At 33.9% G+C, this 20,059-nt stretch overlaps 1 protein-coding gene and 2 pseudogenes across 9 annotated transcripts in view; 1 reads left to right on the top strand and 2 right to left on the bottom strand.

Annotated features, from left to right (window-relative positions):
* The window catches only part of MIGA1 (mitoguardin 1), a 69,650-nt gene that overhangs the window by 5,003 nt on the left and 44,588 nt on the right, over positions 1-20,059 (bottom strand). For 6 of the 9 annotated variants that reach the window (XM_016151046.2, XM_016151051.2, XM_016151048.2 and 3 more), the window contains 7 exons: positions 9,088-9,206; positions 8,758-8,830; positions 7,975-8,061; positions 6,523-6,621; positions 4,426-4,560; positions 3,091-3,144; positions 203-319 (listed from right to left, as the gene is read on the bottom strand). In XM_016151046.2, coding sequence (XP_016006532.1) covers positions 203-319; positions 3,091-3,144; positions 4,426-4,560; positions 6,523-6,621; positions 7,975-8,061; positions 8,758-8,830; positions 9,088-9,206 — 684 coding nt within the window. Of the gene's footprint in view, positions 1-202; positions 320-2,533; positions 2,645-3,090; positions 3,145-4,425; positions 4,561-6,522; positions 6,622-7,974; positions 8,062-8,757; positions 8,831-9,087; positions 9,207-20,059 lie in introns of all 9 variants that reach the window. The other 3 variants (XR_001597640.2, XR_001597639.2, XM_016151050.2) reach the window with 3 other exon arrangements.
* LOC107513886 lies at positions 9,213-20,020 on the bottom strand (annotated as a pseudogene).
* On the top strand, positions 17,196-17,314 carry LOC118604976 (annotated as a pseudogene).

The following is a 20,059-nucleotide window of genomic DNA, read 5'->3' as shown; positions in this document are numbered from 1 at the left end:
ACTTGTTGAAACTATTCCAAATCTATATAATTAAGCATCAAATCTATGTAATTCTGTTCCACTGGCACTTAAACACTAAATTTATGTGACTTTTATAACTTTACCTTTAAATAACATTCTTTCTTCTACAAAAACAAAAAACAATAATACCTTATCCGCTTTTTGATATAGAAAAAAGAAATGATTTAATGGCTAAACATACCTTAAAGAAGCAACATAAATCATAGAGAGAATTTCTAGGACCCAAAAAGCCCCAGGCTAGGACAGGGCTGATGTGCTCACAAATGGCATAAAAATGGGCAAAAAATCCATCTGGGATCTGTTGGATAGTAAAAGACAATCAAGTTATTTTTACTTTCTCAAATTTGCCTTTTCTAGTAGAAACTGAAATTACTATCCATCATGTGACCAGATCTTTCTGAGTGTAGACTAAGGGTCAATGATGATGAGCCAGCCTAATAAGAAATTTAATAAACTTACAAGTAACTTTTAGAGTCACAGAATGTTTTCTGTAGATTTTATATCCTAGCCAATAGTTTTAAATATGCTGAGAAATATTATTTCTGAAAGGCCTTTTCACTTCATACAAATACTTCACAGAAAAGCAATTATATCAGTGTTGTAATCAAGCAAAAACAAGAATGCTAGTGTTCTTTAGCAGTATAATTTTTAGGGTTAATAAGACAGCTATGTGAACAAACAAAACAGAAACAAACTCACAGATACAAAGAACATTTTGATGGGTGCCAGATGGGAGAGGGGTAGGGGAGATGGAAGAAAAAGATAAAGGAATTAAGAAGTATAAATTGGTAGTTATAAAATAGTCATGGAGATATAAAGTATAGCATAAGGAATATAGTCAATAATATTGTAATAACTATGCATGGTGTCAGATGGGTACTAGATTTATTGGAGTGATCACTTCATAGGTCACATAAATGTCTAATCACTATGTTGTACATACACCTGAAACTAATATAATAGTGCATGTTAATTATAATTGAAAAGTAAAAAATTATTTAAAAAAAAGACTGCCATGGTTTCAGCCATTAAAAAGTTCTATTCAATCACTTTAGATTACCTGAAATAGACTAAAACAATTTTTAAATGAGTAAGCACAAAAATATGCTTACTAGAACCCCAACTTTTAGTAATGGAACCAGATATTATCGGAGCATTTAATTTTGTAATTGCCTCTTTTTGTGAAATAGTAATACATATGGCTGTGATTTAGGAAACCATGTACGTTTATTAATAACTTTCTATTAAATAAGATTCTATGGGATTTGTCATATAGTGTTGACTGGGGATAACTATGCCTTAAGATCCTGTCTCTTGGAGGGGTTATTTGCTATTTTACATGTTCTAAGATATCTTCTAAACCTCAATTTATAAAATATATTATAGCAGCAGTTACCAATTAATGATTACTCATTATATTCCAGATAATGTGCTAGGTTCTATTTAACTTAATAAAATGCTTCAGAAAATGTAGGTCGTGTCAAAATTTTAATATGTAAAAAGTTACACTTCAGAGGGATTTAATAACCTGTTTTAAATCATACATAGCTAGCTAGTGAAAGCCAAAAAATTATCAGGGATGCACTGAAGTTGTTACTCTGGTCTAAGAGATAGTCCTCATAAATTAAAATTCTAAATTTCGTACAGATCCTAACTGTATTAGGAGTTCAGACAAGTTAAAAATTAGCATGGGCTGAAATAGAATATACGTGCTTCATCAAGTAATAATCGTGGAGCTGAACTCAACAGCAAGCAAAATCTGTCTAAGTACAGAGGATAGAATATAGCATTTCAGGTATGGGAAATAGAATGAAAATTAGTATAAGGCACAAGATTTATACTAAGAAGAAATAAAGTTAGATACAATGATAATATTATAATTACGAAAACTATCACTTAATAAACTTTTTAATATTTACTCTTAATTTTATGCTTAAATTAAGCTTGCTGATTTTACCTCATTTCATCCTTACAGCAGCCCTACAAGGTAGACATTAATCCCATTTTGCAAATAGGAAAACTAAAGGTCAGTTGATAGTAACTTGCCCATGATCATACTAGCTATGTGAGAATCAAACCCGGTCTACAAGGCTGTTCCCTATTCCTAATCCAGTAGTTTTCAGATTACAATTTGTAATCATCATCTGGGGAGCTTGTTTAAAACACAGGGTTCTCTGGCACCATTTTAAATAAGAATTATTCAAATATATGATCTCCAGAATTATTTGTAACAAGCACCCTCTGAAGATGCTGTAAGAAATGTGGTTTGGAAACACAGCACTTGGCAATATTATCTCAAAGTTATAAGGATAAGGCTAAGAAACATGGATATGATAAAAAATACTACAGGTCAGTGATCAAATAATAATAATAATGAACACTTACATAATGCACTATGCCAAGCACTATCCTAAGAACTGAACATTTAATCATCAAAAACCCTGCAAGGCAGGTACTATACTCTTTTTTTAGAGATGAGGAAACTAAGGCATAGATAGGTTAAGCAACTTACCAGAGGTCATGGCTAGTAAGTGGCATTTGAAACCAGGCAGTCTCACTCCAGAGTCCATACCCTTGACCAAAGGAATGTATGGTAAAAGCAGTGTGTAGTGGGTGAGTTGGGCTGAAGGGTATAGAACATGGAGGCAGGATATAAACTTTGAGACTTTTTTTCATAGGGACTCTCATTTGAATAAAATAGCCATTACAATCAAATCATTATTTCTCAGTTGGATTACATGAAGTAGAAACCACTACATTAATTTTTTTAAACATGAAGTGAAAACACAAAACCCAAAACTTTATCAAAGCAGTTTCCAGCCCTTAACCCTCTCACACTGAGTAGAAAACCCATGTACGCCTCGATACTTGCTATATTGAACTCTACAGAATGTTAAGGAAGAGAGAAGAAATTCAAAAAAGGAGAAGCCAACCTGGGACCGTTAAGTCACTCATCTACCTTGAGGCACAGTCCTCATGAGCTGCCATCCCCACTTGAGAACTGACTCAGATGTTTGACAGGTGCCTCAAATTACTTAGCAAAGAAGTCCATGGTATAATGAATTTTACCTTCATCTGTTGCCTTTTCTGTTTCAGCACCGACCAACAACTTGAAGCCACAGCCTAAATATACGAAGAGGAGAAAAAGCAAGATTCAAATTTATACCATTATAAACTTTCCATTTATAAAAGGGTGGTTCTTATTTGAAATTCAAAGTTGATGTGTCTAAAATGTTCAAAACATTAACTACAAGTGAGAACCAGTCTAGGTTCCTTCTACTGTTTGTAAATATTAATGAAATGGTGTTTTGTTTCTATAAATTTTAAAATTAAGTACAAAGCTATTAAAGAAAAAAAGGCTGAGTTTGGGTATCAATGAACTTGGTAATTATAATTCAACTCTCAGAGTTCTTAGATTCTGTTCCTACAGGAAAAGAGTAGAAATATGTATACACAGATGCACATATAAATGTTTTAAATATAACGAAGACAAAGAACTTTTTTTTTTTTTCAAAAATAGTACTGCTGGTAGTTGTGGGTAGAGCTAACAGTTTTATGCAAATAGAGAAGTAAGAAATACAACCATAATGATATAGGGACAAAAACACCCAAGTGGATCCTAAAGAAATCTGCCCCTGCTCTGGCATGACCAGACTTTGATCAAGGTCACTTTACCAAATTAGTTATGGAGCTGGAGATAACATGTACCTTTTATGGTTAAAACATACTTTGAGAGAAAAGTGGATTTATTAAAATTATTAAAATTTAATATCGAGAATTTGCAAAATAACTGTGAAATCACCAACTGGAACATTTTTTTAAAGGCATTCAAATTTCATTATGAGTATCTATCCTGGCTACTTCCAAGTACACACTTAAAGCTCAACAACACAAAAAAACAATGTCAAATAGAAATCTGAGTAAGAAAAACAACAAACTGAAAACATTCAATGTGTAGAATATAATTTAAACCTTGTTTTTCTTTTGGTACATGCTTATTTTTCCCTCCTCTAAATTTCTGGTAGTATTTGGGAACATCAATCTCCATATTTTCCTCTAAAATATATATTGTCTTTTACTGCAATGCTATATTTCAGTTTAGTCACAGAGTCATTTCAGTTACAATTTTTTGTTAGGCCTGAACTAGTCTGAAGCCTGAGAGATTTTCTTTGTTTGTTTTTGGTTTTTGTTTTCTGAGATCTAAAGACTAATAGAAGAACCAAAAAGGGAATTTCACCTAAAGATGTTATATATCATACACATCTGATCCCAATATCAAAGGATGAGCTCAGTGTCCACACTAGTCATTCTATAGGCAGATATACACGTAAATCTTATTAATCTTTCTAGTTCTGACCATTTTCATCAAATTTAAATGGCTGAGAAAGGTAAACCACCACTTACAGTTTCTTTGAAGGAGGAGTTTAGCCAGCGATTATTTACTACATTCTGTATGGATGTGGGTGGGTTTTCTAAATCTTCAAAGGAATCCATTAATATAAAATCCAGAACAACATCATAAAAATTTAGATTTTTCACCTGCATTAAATTATGAGTTAAAACAGAAATTATTACATAGAGCTGAAATTAAGTCTGAGCCAGGACCTCATACTTTTAAATAGCTGGGTGATTTTAGTTAAGTCAGATTATATTTCTGACAAAAAAAAAAAAAGAAGAGGAACAGGGAAAAATATGCAAACAACTCACCACTAGAAATTATAATTCATATGACAGTTGTTCCTTCCTAGATCCCATCAGGTGAAATTAATCTCTCCCTCTCCTCTATTCTAAGAATATTTTGTTTGTGCTTTTATTATGGTCTCCACAATACTCATTCTGCTCTGTCATTGAGTTATTGGTATATCTGTCTTCCCACCACATCGTGAACCTCTTAATCTTTTGTTCATTTATGCATACTGTATTGTACTACATGCTACACCAAGTGCTCATACTTCTACAGTAAGCAAACTAGATGCTTAAGAGTTTCCTGAGGAAAACACAGCAACAAATAATTCCACAAATACACAATAACAAACTGTGATAAGCACAGCAAATGAAAATTACATGGTACTATGAGAGCTTTCGATGGAGTTTCTAATCTAGACTGGATGTCACGGAGGGCTTTCTTTGGGGAGTGAAGCATCCAAGGTACAGGAAATACCTGGTCAAAGACATTAAGGTAAAAAGGAACACCGTGGTGGTGAGTCAAAGAAAACAAAGAGGTGAGACAAGGAGGAAGGGCCATCTCCTGCAGAGTTTATGGCCATGTCAATGATTCCAGATTTTATCCTCACAGTACATTAGGGGGAGAGTGGTAGAGGGGAGATGGATGATCAGATTTGTATTTTTAAGGACTGTTTTGGCAGCAATGTGGAGAATGGAATGGAAAGGAGAAAGAGTGAATACAGGGAGTGGAGATGTAGGCAAGGAATCAGGGAATGCAAAGACTGAGTTAGTTGAGGGAAAGACAATAGATACTCAGACTACTATGGGGCTGGCAGGAATAGAGAAAAAAAAATGAAGAAACTGGAAGACAGGAGTTGAAATTGACAAAATTGAGAGGTGAATACAATAAAGTAGGTGAGGACTAAGGAGGTATAGAAGATGAGTCCCAGGTTCTTGCCTGCACAATTGAATGGACACTGATTCCTTCACCAAGTGAGGGAACAGCGGAGAAAGAAAGATTATGCCTCTGTGTCTCTGTACCTACTGTTTTCTCTGCCCGGAAAGCCTTTAGTCCCTTGTAAACTCATTCTTTAAGTTTCTGTTACAACAGAACGTCCCAGGTTCATCATGTACTTTCCCTATCCCAGTGCTGAAATCAGCCATTTGTTCCAAGGAGTCCTAGTTCCTTGTAGTGGAGAGTGTTTAGGAGGCAAGATCTACGTGTGAGGAAAAATTTCTTTTGAAGTAATGCTGCTCCCAGACTCTCGCAGTAAGTACGGCTAGGAAATATATGTATGTCTATGTATATGTAAGCCATTATATTTATTTCTATATCTAGCTATCCATATTTACTATAAACTATGAATTCACACTGATAGCTCTAATTCCAATCCTAGCTTCTCATACCATCCTTCTCTGAGAGTAAGACCCGGCTCCAGTTATTCTCAATATATTTGTCTGCCTGATCCTGTATATGCAGTTAATCCCCTAGCTCCAGGGAGCTACCTGTGGTCTGATCTGAAACCAGCTCTGCATGGACCACCACTACCACCCTGCTAGGGCCTGTGCTTGACTTTCAGAAAGAAGGAAAGAAAAAAAGAAGAGATGGGAGAGGGGAGAAAGGAAGGGAGGGATGGGAAGGCTTTTAAGAAAACAATAATTTTCAACTGTTGCCAAAAAAAATGAAGACTGGGGTTGCTATTGTTTATGACTGTCATAACTACCACCACACAACTGGTTTTCTTATGATTTAATAAGGACATGAAAACAGTGGCCTCGAATTATATAAATACTATGTATAACTAAGGAGAAGAAATATAAAAAATTTGAACTTACTCCTCTAGCAGCAAGTTCCATTTCTGTACTATCCCAGTGATCAGTCTGCTCTAAAAAATAGATCATTTCATCAAAAACGTCTTCAAACTTCTTTGGATTCTGCAGGAAAAAAACACACTTTAATTCTAAACTCAACTTTATAAAGCTCCAGACTACAAAGTAAATGAGTTACTCTTCAAGTATGTTTGTTATATCTTCACTCTATTAGGCAATTGAATTAAAATACATTTTCAAGGTGTTCCATATTCATTTGGTTTAATATTTTGTTGTTCTAACATTTTGCAGAAGTCAAGACTAAGAATATTAGTAAAATGTTATAAGCAAACTGCCTACTACTCGAATATATATGCCTATCTAGATCAGTCCTTAATATGAAAATCTGGTTACAGAGGTTATCATGTAATGCTTCTGAAAAGCAATTCTACAACTTTAGGAGAAACTCTGGTTCAAATCACTAGGTTTATCTGCCATGGCAAAGCCAAGAAAGCAACATGAGATTTACACTGGAATTTGCAAGCAGTTAATAGCACCTTTCATTTATTTTGCACTTGGTAAAAAATTTGCTTTCTCATTTATCATTTAAAGATAATCACATAGGTTCATATACTAAAAATAAATACCCCAAAGAGCACTGATTTCTGCTTGGGTTGATTTATTTTCTATGTGTAAGGCCCATACCGTTGTGATCAAGTTGTTTCTCATAAATGATTCCTAATTTTCCATAAAGTCTGTGAATGTCATGGTGAGAATCATCATTAGATCTGCTATTACAATCATCACTATTATTATGTCATTGTAAAGACTCTCTGAAATAGAGTATCGTAAATATAATCCTATTATAGAAATGACAGGACTGAGGTTCAAAAATGACGGGACTGAGGTTCTGTAAACCTGGTAGGTATTCGAATGGTTCAAAGAAGGCCTGTTTTATTTTGGTTTTCCACATCAGCTGGACACACGTTGCATAAAGAAAAGTGGTTCTGTACAGTCTTAATGAAGTTCTTTTCATTGTTTCTGCCTCATTCAGTCCCATTAAGATGAGTAAGAGTAAGAGGTAGCTCAATTTTTATTTCCAGATTTCTGAGATCTATACTATTTCCTGGAACCTTCTTACCGAACAGGACTGAAGGAGGTAAGAGAAGAGTAGTATTAAAAATAATAATAGTGGTGGTTGTAGCAGATCTAATGATGATTTTTTTCACCATGACATTCACAGACTTCATGGCAAATTGGGAATAATTTATGAGAAATAACTTAATCAAAATGGTATGGGCTTTATATATAGAAAATAAATCAACCCAAGCAGAAATCTGTACTCTCTGGGGTATTTATTTTTAGTATGTGAACTTTTGTGACTATCTACAAAAACTATTTCTTCTATTAAAAACCGAATGTATTTTAATCTTCAGTTCAACCAAAACAATAAAATATGTGACAATAAAACAAATTTACCTTTCGTGCTTTCACAATTAATGCTGATAAAATTTTCCTTCCACTCTCAGCAAGGAATATCCTGTTGGCTGTTTCTGAAAGGATTACCTAAAAAAAATCCAACCCCAAAGAAAAAAGAGACCTGGAATTAATCTGAATGGACATTTAACTTCATAGCACATTTATGTACAAATATCCCTAATACAACCAATGCATTGTATGTGACACTATTTGAGCAGGCAGACCACAGAGAAGGTCCTAATTTACTAAAATAAAATGAACTCTTGAAACCTAAAATCAAAAAATATTAAAGGGAGATATATGTGAGTTTAAATTCTGTTCAATTTAATAATCAGAATTAATCATATTAATTCAAATTAATATCAGAAATAAATGTTAAACAGCCCCAAAATATAAAAAATAAAGATAATTTTGTTGTTTAGTGACCTTATATCAAGAAATCAATGTTATAATTGATTCAAATAAAAAACAATTTAGAACACATAGATAATAAAAAAGAGGATTTTTATTTTAAGCAGCCATTAGTACACATCTCCAGCATCAAAATATTCTGTTATGACAAAGTGTGGTGGACTTGGGAAGCTATGGGAAACGACAATGACAAATGAAGTCAAATGAATGGAAACAGCAGGCAGGAAAAATAAACTTAGCAGACATTAAATTTGCCATTAGGAATAAGGATTATAAAGAGCAAAGAGCTGTCCTGTTTATATGCAGCTGGACTCTATAGCATGAGAGTGGGGATGACTGACTGGGTAAGGCCTCTTAATGTTAAAAAAATACCTGAAAAGCCTGTCGAATACAGTGAAGTTTGGCAAGAAAATCACTGTCTCCTAGGCACTCCAGCATTTCAGTTCTATGTAATAAACAGGGAGACAACTGTTAAACTGCATTCGAGATCAAGCCTACTACAAATTTGGACTCAAACAAGGCTTAACCTCAGGACCTTAATATAAAACACATGTCTTCAATATTGACAAAGCATGTGAAAAATTTTTTTGAGCCTAAAAAATACTTTCCCCCATTTGTATAACCATTTTTAATAAATATCATATAAACATAGCAACAGCACCTTAGTATTTTTCATAAACATAAGCAAAACTGAAATGGTACCTAAGCACTCTTGAGTAAATTTTTCCTTCTTCAACTAAATGCATAGCTTCTTCATAAAAAGGGCAGTGGCAAAGAGACTCCAGACTGTAGGTATGCCGTACTTCTCTGTGTTCTGCAAGCTAAGCATACAGTGGGTTAGAACAGACTACAATGATATTTATATGTATTTTTAAAAACTACAAAAGATAGCAAATAGGATCTTGATAATATCAAAATATACTCAATTTAATTAAACCATAAAAATCATTCAATAAGATTTTACAGCTAGTAACACCTGAATTCATTTTATTTCAAAATTCATTTGAAAAAAAGAGTGAAACTTTATACCAAGCTTAGTTCATTTTGAATCCAACTATTTAAATCCACAGAGTATACAGAAAAGCAGTATCTTATAGTTTACTGACAAATATAACTGAAGATAAATCACTGAAATAAAAAGGATTTTATCATCCAAAAAATGCTTAAAAGCATTATAACTCACAATTGTAAATGAAGTAAAAGTTTCTACAAAAATACTGAAAGAATCTCAATTTGGCTAATCCTAGGGAATTTTTCTTATATGTAGCTTTGACTAACCTTTGTATGACTAAAAAAGAGTCATGCACCACTGTTAGTATAACACTTGACAAATGGAAATCCAGTCTTCTGACAGTTCATTAAAAACAAACAAAAAAAAAACCTGCAAAGACTGTAAAGTAGCCAGCTAAGCAAGAAACTTTTGGAGCAATTTTATTTTTCAATACCATGTGATCCATTTAAATGACATGCTGTAGGGTTTTTCTTTCTTTTTTCGATTTCTAATAACTTTACTGAGATATAATTCACATAACATAAAATTCACCCTTTTAAATGTACAATTCGATGGTTTTTAACAGGGTAAACGTCATTTACCCTTATCTATGGTTTTGCTTGCTGACATTTCCAGTCACTTGTGGTCAAACATGGTCCAAAAATATGAAATGAAAAATTCCATAAATAAACAAATCATAAGTTTTAAATTGCGCCACTTGGAGTAGCACGATGGAATCTCATGCTATCTTACACCATCCACCCAGGATGTGAATCATCCCGTTGTCCAGTGCATCCATGCGGTTTATACTACCTGCCCGTTAAGTCACTTAGTAGCTGTCTCAGTAAGCAGATCAAATGTGGCCATATCTGAGTGTTTACAGTCAAGTAATGCATATTTTACTAATAATGGCCCCAAAACACAAGAGTAGTGATGCTGGCAATTCAGATATGCCAAAGAGAAGTTGTGAAGTGCTTCCTTTAAGTGAAAAGGTACGGATGCATGTATAGGAAAAAACACCGTATGTATAGGGTTCAGTACTATTTGTGGTTTCAAATGGCCACTGGGGGTCTTTGAACATATTGCCATGAATAAGGGGAGACTACTGTATTTTCACTAGGTTGTACAGTCAGCACCATTTACTAATTGCAGAATATCTTTATCGCCCCCAACAAGAAAGCCCAGCCCATTAGCAGTCACTCTCCATTCTCCTTTCTTCCCAGTCCCTGGAAAATACTAATCTACTTTGAGTCACTATGGAGTTTCCTGCTCTGGAAACGTCATATAAAGGAAAAAATATGTGGTCTTTTGTGTTTGGCTTCTTTCATTTAGCATGTTTCAAGGCTCATCTATGATGTAGAATGTATCACTGCTTCATTCTTTTTTATCCCTGAACTGTGGATATACCACATTTTGTTTATCCATTCCTCAACTGATAGACATTTGGGTCATTTCCACTTTTTGGCTTTTTGAATAAGGCTGCTTTGAATGTTTGTATACAAGTTTTTTATTTTTTCAGTTCTCTTGAGTATATACCTAAGAATGATAACTTTTAGGTCAGATGATAACTCTGTTTATCTTTTTAAGGAGTTGCCAAACTGTTTTGCAAAGTGGCAGTACCATTTTCATTCCTACCAGCAACGAATAAAATTTTTCCATACTCTTGCTAACAACTATTGTTCATCTTTTTTATTATAGCCACTCTAGTGTGTAAAGTGGTTTAATTCCCCTGATGACTAATGATGTTGAACATCTTTCATCTTCTTATTGGCCCTTGCATATCTTTTTTGCAAAACTGGCTATACAAATCATTTGCCCATTTTTAAATTGCATTATTTGCCTATTTATTGTTGAGTTGTAACAGTTCTTTATATATGCTAGGTACAATTCCTTTATTAAATACATGATTTACAAAATATTTTCTTTCATTTTGCTATGTTTTTCACTTTCTAGTGGGTGTCATTTGAAGCACAAAAGTTTTTACTTTTGACAAATTCCAGTTGATCATTTTTTTCTTTTGCCCGCCTTAACTTTTACTTCCTACTTGTGCAAAATATCAAGATTAGCCAGAGGTGAAAGGTTAGAGACTTCTAAGGTCTTTCCTGGACATACCCTATGTTCCCTGCATACATTTGCGCATTCTAGAATCCCAGGGATATGCTGGAGCTTTTCAAAGATTCCTATAAACATCTCATTGCCCAGTTTACCCTTTTAAGTTTTTTAGCCAGGCTCTTGCTAGCCCCAACTGGTATCATCACCTCAGGCAGCTGCAATGTTAAACAACTATCACTGATTGTTTTCAACAAAGGTCCTAGAGAGAGAAGCCTTTGCACAGAGCAAGCTCAAAGTCAGGTCAAATAAAAACAAGTCCTGAGAATGGAGCTGTGCAGGTCAAACAGTGACAATTCTCTAGGGATGAGGCTTTTGAGAAGATCCAAGGCCATCAAGTTTCTTCCAGTGGCTGCTGGGCCTCTGGTTGGCAAAGTGGTGAGCCTGTTGGTTTTCAAGACTACTGTGGAGAAAGGGATGGGAACTGAAGAAGTTAAATATCTATGACGTTCACTGTTCTTAAGAAAATTCAGCCATTTTTCTTGAATAAATGTTTCTTAGATTTTTGCAAGTCTTTAAATTTCAGAGTTCCAAAAATTTTTATTTTGACAATTTTGCCAGTGTTTTTGTGCTTTCATAGAGGAGTTTTTAGGGGTTTTTACTCCACTATTCTGGAAGTGTTTCTCCATGCTATAGTTCTGGCGCTTCTTATGCACTCAATGTTGTCCTAAATGCTTTAACTTGATTATTGTGTTTAATCTTTATAACTAATAAAGTAGGCACTATTATCAGTCACATTTTACATGTAATGAAACATATTTAGATTAGCAGGAGCTTTCCCCAAGTCCCACAACTATATGAAAAAATTTAAACCCAGGCGTTTATTCCAGAACTTACACTCTTAAATATCAAACTATACTCTCCTATCAGCCCCATCTGGAAATCCAAGGGAAAAGAGGTTTAAGATAATACAAATTGTCTATCAGAACAGAAGCAAAAGAAAAAAAAAAGGTAAATGAAAATAATAATATCTGACATTACATATATTCTGCTTTAATATTTCCCCTCATATTTTAAGAGAAATGCATTATGCTAATGGAAATGTTTTTGAGGTTAAAAAAAACCTAACAGTTAAAAAATAAGTTATAATGGAAATTCTTTAGATAGTAAATAGTTTAAAGATTTGTGCCACTGTCAAAACAAATAGTGTCTATGTACACCTACCAGTAGAAAAAAATCCTAAGGAAGAAACTGGGGCTCCAATTAAACTCTTTACACTAATCAAAAGTGAACAAATCCAACAATGAGAGATTCCAGAGTAAATCTTGATTTATTTGTCTACTTTGCTTATTTGCTGGTTTAGCTGAAGTGATCATTTAAATAAATCTCTTAAAACACATCATCTTGAAGATTTGGTACTAGCTAATACTATCGTTAACTCTTCTTAAGAGACAATGACAACTCAGAAACATTTATTTAAATAATGAATCTTAAATTTTTTAAAGCAAAAAGCAAATCACTAATATGATGGCTTAAATTCTCATTTTAGAATATACTTTTTGACAAAATTTCCAAGAATGTTTTTAAAGGTTTCAGAAAAAGATTAACATTTTACTAGAGTTTAAGATGTTACTTCAGAAGCAGAGGTGTTTAATCCCAGCATATGGAAATGTGGAATTTACCATGAAAAAGTGTTCTTTTCTTTTTTGCTATCTGAAAACTTCTGAAATGTCTTTTACTTCTAAGTTATTCTTCCCCGCAAAGGGTACGTTTCAAAAACTTTTTTTAATGTCTTCAAACAGAAAAGTAATACCATATTGATTTACACCAAAGCACCTTTCTACCTTATTAGTTATCTTCCAAAGTTCACAAGCACCATAAAAATGACCATGTAAGAAATCAAACAAGTCAATAAAAACAGCAACGACAATAAAAATAGACAAAACAAATAAAACCCATTGATGTAGCAACCTGTGAGAAGAATGTTTTGGGATTAGCTGAAGATGTCAAACATCCTAAATTACTTCTCCCTTGCCTTCTCTGAGGTGCAAGAGGAACTGGGCCTCTATCTTCTTTGGCAAGCAATGATTTGGATGAATATGAAGTAATATTTTTAAAAGCCTTAATATTTTTAAAATCCTCTGAACAACCATGAAAAAAATGTCCAAAGTCCCCAAACTATTAAAAGTTGGGTCATGAAATAGGCCAAGTTCCATATTAATATGGACTGTTTTTTACATGTTTACATTTTCCTTTCAAATCAATCATCTAAAATTATAAGTAGAACTTACAGCTAAAGAAAGCAGGCTGACTGTATACTCTATCTCACTAATAAATAAAAAAAGGAAATAACAACCCTCAAAAATGACCCTCAACGATTCTCTCTTCCTGGCATTACCTCTTTCCATGCTGAATATGGCTCACTTGTGTAACCAAAAAGATACTGTAGAAATGATGGAGGGTGACTTCTATGGTTAGATCATAAACAGTCACTGCTTCCATCTCACTCTCTTTTGGATCACTTCCTCTGGAGGAAGCCAGGTGCCATACTGAGAAGATACTCAAGCAGTCCTATAGAAAAGTCCATCTGGTGAGCAAGTTAGGTTTTCTGCCAATAGGTAGCACCAATGTGCCATTCACGCAAGTGAGCTAAGGGCAGATTATCCAACTCTAGTCAAGCCTTCAGATGACTGTAGCCCCAGCCAACATACCTGACTACAAGTTCACAAAAGACCTACAACTTCACAAAAGACCTTGAGCCAGAACCACTCAGGCCACTTCCAAATTCTTGACCCTCAGAAATGATGAGATAATAAACATTTAGTGTTGTCATCATTGTTGTTTTTGAATGGGAAAACATTTTTATTTTGTTTGGGGAAGCGGACAGGCATCCAGTCTCAGAACTTCTGGAATTGCTTCTTGGTGCTGGAGATCTTGGTAACATTGAGCACGGGAAGCAAATGGTCTTGCTCAGGGGCCAGCACTCACCAACCATGATGAAATCACTGATCTAAATGTCCCTGAAGGTGGAGGACAGGCACATGGACATGTTCTTATTGTACTTCTCCAAGTGGTTGTACTTTTGGATGTCGTGGAGGTAGTCTCAGCAAATGACAATGGCCGTCTGCACCTTCATCTTGGTCAATACACCTGATGGGATCTACCCTTGGGTGGAGATGTTACCCATAAAGGGGCATCTCTTGTCACTGTAGGTGCCCCCAGTGGCCTCCTTGGGTGTCTTGAAGCTCAGACCAACACTCTTGTAGTAGGGTGGGAGCTTATCCTTACTAGTTTCTCCAAGCAGGACCCTCTTCTTATTTTGAAAGATGGTGGGCTATTCTTGGCAGCATGCTCAGTCTAGGAGCCTTATCTAATATACATGGCTTCAGAATTAAATACCAAAACAAAGAACTCCTTGCCTTTAGGATTCAGTTCTCCTAGAACTAACTGTAAGGCCTAAGACCTCCAGAAACTACCACCCCATACACCTTGAATTTTAAGAAGTTAATGTCTAAAACACTTAAGCCTCCATTAAACCACAAGTGTAGATCCCCAAGGATTTATAATGCTCTAATCCAGATTAATGCAAAGCCCTCTGCCTGACAATCTCCATACTAGGGGCCAGGGTCCGGCTCTCAAGGACACATGCCCATGAGGCTCAGGGAAGGCCCCTCACCTTCGGCACCACACCTAAGCTAGCACCTGAATTTTACTGTTGAGAAATAGAAATTTTAAATGGTGGACATAGCCCTCCCTTTCAGATTATGATTATTCTAAATGTTTGTCTTTGTTGCTTTGTATATTTTTATTATTAGTGTATTATTTTGGATTACTATAAACAAGTGCTATCAAGACAAAGAGGTGAGACTAACAAAAGCTTTCCAAGCTTCCATTTAGAAGTACAGGTATCTGAATTATAGAAAATAAAAATTTCTCTTTAAAGAGCACCCTACAACTTATATATTAAACATACAGACACACCTTGCAGTGATAATTCTAAGAAAAACAGAATCTACAGCTAAAAATTGCTACCTCTGCAATATTAGTTTCTCCCTATTAAATGACAATTTCTTTAACAGATGGGAGTCAGGAGAGTACTAATGCAGTACTATCCTCACATTAAAAAGACTTTTCAGAATTTTAAAACATTATGCCAAGTAAAAAGACATCAAACACAAAAGAGCATATATTGTGTGATTCTATTTGTATGAACTGTCCAGAATAGGCGAATCCATAGAGACAAAAGGTAGAATAGTAGTTGCCAAGGGCTGGGGGAGAGGGTTAGGTGAGAAAAGGGAGTGATTGCTAATAGTTAGGGGTTTCTTTTTGGAGTGATAAGAAAGTTGTGGATTTAGAAAGTGGTACTGGTTACACAACTCTATGAAAATACTGAAAAAAACTGAACTGTACACTTTAAAAGAGTGAATTTTACAGTATGTGAAATATCTAAATAAAGCTATTATTATAATTATTTTATTTTATTTTTTTTAAAAAGCCTTTTCAGAGAAATAAGGTTATGGTTCCAAACCAATGTCTGGCAAAGTTTATATAGGAAAATCTTGTTAATCACTTTCGCAAATGACTGATCTAGCCTAGGCAAAAACCTATGCCAGGACTAGTTTTATTCTAAATAGGCAAGAAATCTTTCTGGTAATTCTGAATAAAGCTGTCAAATGACCACAAATTGTTTAACTTCTCAAGCAGTTCTGACCTTATTCTCTTAACAACTTTCTTCATTAAAAGTTTTCCCTAACTTAAGTGCTTGGCATATATTAAATGCAATTAAAAATAATTTAATAAATATTTCTTAGAAAAGAATTTATCTGGGAACATTCACATTCTGAGGTCATATATTTATACCCTAGAAGCATTCCTAGGATGTTTCTCAGATATTGAGCCCTTCTTGTGGTATTCATACATTTTGTTGTCCATAAGGATTTTTTTTAAAATGTATCAAACCTTTGTAACTTACAACAAATTTAAATGGAGTACAATGAACACTTGGCAAAATATTTTTTAAAGTTGTACATGATAAAGAAACTTCAGAGCAATTTGGTATATTGTTCTTCACAGTGGAAATAATGCAACATGATGAACAATTATTCTCCTTACAAACAATCTAGGGCATAAGCGTCTACAGATCACAAAGATAAAAAGCATCTGACAAAACAGAATATCTTTTTATAATAAAAATTCTCACCAAATTGAGTACGAAGGAATGTACCTCAACACAACAAAAGCCCTATATGTCAAACCCACAGCTAACATCATACTCAATGGTGAAAGGTTGAAAGCTTTTCCTCTAAGAACAGGAACAAGACAAGGGTGCCCACTCTCACCATTCCTATTTGGCATAGGACTGAAAGTTCTATCCAGAGGAACTAGGCAAGAAAAAGAAAAAAAGGCATACAAACTGGAAATAAAGAAGTAAAACTGTCTCTGCAACATATGATCTTATATACAGAAGATTCTAAAGATTCTACCAAAAAAGTATTAGAATAAATAAATTCAGTAAAATTGCAGGATACAAAATTACTATACAAAATCACTAAGAACAAATTATCAGAAAGAGAAATTAAGAAAACAATCCCACTTATAATAGCATTAAAATGAATACGATACTTAGTAATAAATTTAACTATGGAGATAAAAAATCTGTACACTGAAAACTATAAGACTTTGATGAAGAAATGGAAAAAGACACAAATAAATGGAAAGATAGTGCGTGACCATGGAATGGAAGAATTAATACTGTTAAAATGCCCACACTGTCTATGGCCATGATACCCTGAACAAGCCCGATCCCGTCTGATCTCAGAAGCTAAGCAGGGTTGGGCCTGGTTAGTACTTAGATGGGAGACAACCTAGGAAGACCAGGTGCTAAAGGCGTAAAAAAGAAAAAGATAAGGGATTGTAAGTTGACAAGGTCCTTGCAACCTGTGAGGTCAATCAAGGGTTGCCTTGTCTAAAAATAAACAAACAAACAAATAAAAATGTCCTCACTACCTAAAGCTATCTATAAATGCATTGCAATCCCTATCAAAATTCCAACTGCATTTTTCACAGAACTAGAAAAAACAATCCTAAAATTTGTATGGAACCACAAAAGACCCCAAATACACAAAGCCATCCTGAGAAAGAACAAAACTGGAGGCATCACATGTCCTGATTTCAAACTATATTACGAAGCTATAGTAATCACACAGTACAGTACTGACATAAAAACAGACACACAGACCAATGGAATAGAATCGAGAGCCCAGAAATAAACTCTTGCATATAAGGTCAATCAATATTTGACAACGGAGCCAAGAATACTCAATAGCCTCTTCAGTAAGGTGAGAAAATTGCAGAACCGTATTTAGAAGAATGAAACTGGATCCCTATCTTACATCATTCACAAATATTAACTCAAAATGGATTAAAGGCTGAAACATAAGACCTGACATCATAAAACTCTTAAAAGGAAACAGGGGAAAAGCTCCTTGACACTGGCAAAAAAATGGTCCTTGACAATGATTTTTTGGAGTATGAAAGCAAAAGCACAGGGAACAAAAGCAAAAATAAACATAAGACTACACTAAACTAAAAAGCTTCTGCACAGCAAAAGACACAATAAAATGAGAAGGGAACTTATGGAATGGGAAAAAATATCTGTGAACCATCTATCTGATAAGGAGTTAATATCAAAAATATATAAGAAACCCAAACAACTCAATAGCAACCTTCATCTAAATATCCAATTAAAAAATGGACAGAAGACCTGAAGAGATATTTTTCCAGGGAAGACACAAATGGCCAACAGGTACATGAAAAATGGCTCAACATTACAAATCATCAAAAGAATACAAATCAAAACCACAATGAGATATCACCTCACATCTGTTAGAATGGCTATTATCAAAAAGATAAGAAATAAGTGCTGACAGGAGGTAAAGAAAACGGAATGCTGGTACATGTAAATTGGTACAGCTACTATGGAAAACAATACAGAAGTTTCTTAAAAAAAGTAAAAATAGAACTACCATCTAGCAATCCCACTTCTGCATATATATCCAAAGGAAATAAAATCACTGTCTTGAGAATCTGCACTCCTATGTTCACTGCAGCATTTTTCATAATAGCCAAGAAATGAAAACAAGGGTCCATCAACAGATAAAGAAGATGTAGTATATATACATTTCGCTTAGCATAAGGCATTATGTTAAGTGCAATAAATCAGACAGGGAAAGATAAATACTGTATGACATCACTTGCTTGTGGAATATAAAAAGCCAAACCCATAGTAACAGAGAGAAGAATGGTGGCCAGGGGCTGAGGAGTGAGGGAAGTGGAGGGATGTTGGTCAAAACGTACAAACTTCTAGTAAGATCTCACATACAGCACAGTGACTATAGTCCACAAGACTATTAATATACTTGAAAGTTCCTAAGAGAGTAGATATTAAACGTTCTCACCACCACCACACACACACACAAAAAAGGTAAATGTGAGGTGATGGAGGTGTTAATTAGCTTTATTGTGGCAATTATTTCACAATATATGTATATCAAATCATCACATTGTACAGCTTAAACTTAGCACAATGTTATATATTCATTATATCTCAATAAAGCTGAAAAAAATATTTTAAAAAACCTAGAAAGATAAACCTATCCATATCAAACTGTGAAAGAGAAAATAGCTTTTCAAAAAAAACCAAGTAGATATATTAAATTTATTATAAACTTACAAGTATAAAATTATAAGGAAAAATGTAAACAATTCAGGAGAAGACACTATAAGCAATAGTTAAAATATACAGATACAGAGACTCTCTAGTGGAAGAAAGATTATGGTCAGTACAGCTTTAATAAAGACAGAATCAGGCTTAGGGTACAAGATATTGGAATACTGAAAACTTTCCACACTAAATATGAGTTCATGCATCAATTACAGATGTGTGATACTATTTATATTTTTAAAAAAACACCATTCATATCCAAAATCTACCATAAAAATAAAATTATTCTAAGATAAAATTAGCCACATGTTATTATTTTTAAGCCTATTTTAAGTAGAAAAAATTACAAAAAGATGACTATTTTGCAAGTATTCCTTTTTGATACAAAATTTAAATTTCAGTAGAAAACAAATTACCCATAAATTTATAATTCCATAATCACTACAGTTTATTACACACATTAGTGTATTTATATCTAGCCTTTTTTCTCTGTTTAAATAATTATATGCCACATAAGTTATTTTTTTCCTATTACAAAATCATAGTCATATGCTCTATATAAAGCTTTATATACTACTTCTCTTTAACTTAACATATGTTCCCATGTCATTAAATATGATTTGAAATATATTTACAGCACTATAATATTTAAAATTATGGAAGTATCATAATTTGGCATCAGACTGTTTCCAGTTTTTCATTATTTTTAAAATGCAACAGTAAATATTTTTGTATATAAATCTTTGAATCTGATCACTTCCTTAGAAAAAATATCTAGAAGTATGATTTCTGAGCTAAAGAACTGAACAATTTTAAGACTCTTAATATAAGGTTAACTGCTTTACATTAAGATACTCATATGCCTCACCCATAATCCACAGCATATGAAAGTGCCCATCCAAAGTATCTGT

Source organism: Rousettus aegyptiacus, unplaced genomic scaffold (genome assembly GCF_014176215.1).
Source record: "Rousettus aegyptiacus isolate mRouAeg1 unplaced genomic scaffold, mRouAeg1.p scaffold_m13_p_1, whole genome shotgun sequence".
Lineage (NCBI taxonomy): Eukaryota > Metazoa > Chordata > Mammalia > Chiroptera > Pteropodidae > Rousettus > Rousettus aegyptiacus.
Note: the sequence above shows the minus strand (reverse complement) of the source record. Positions and strands in the feature narration are given on the sequence as shown.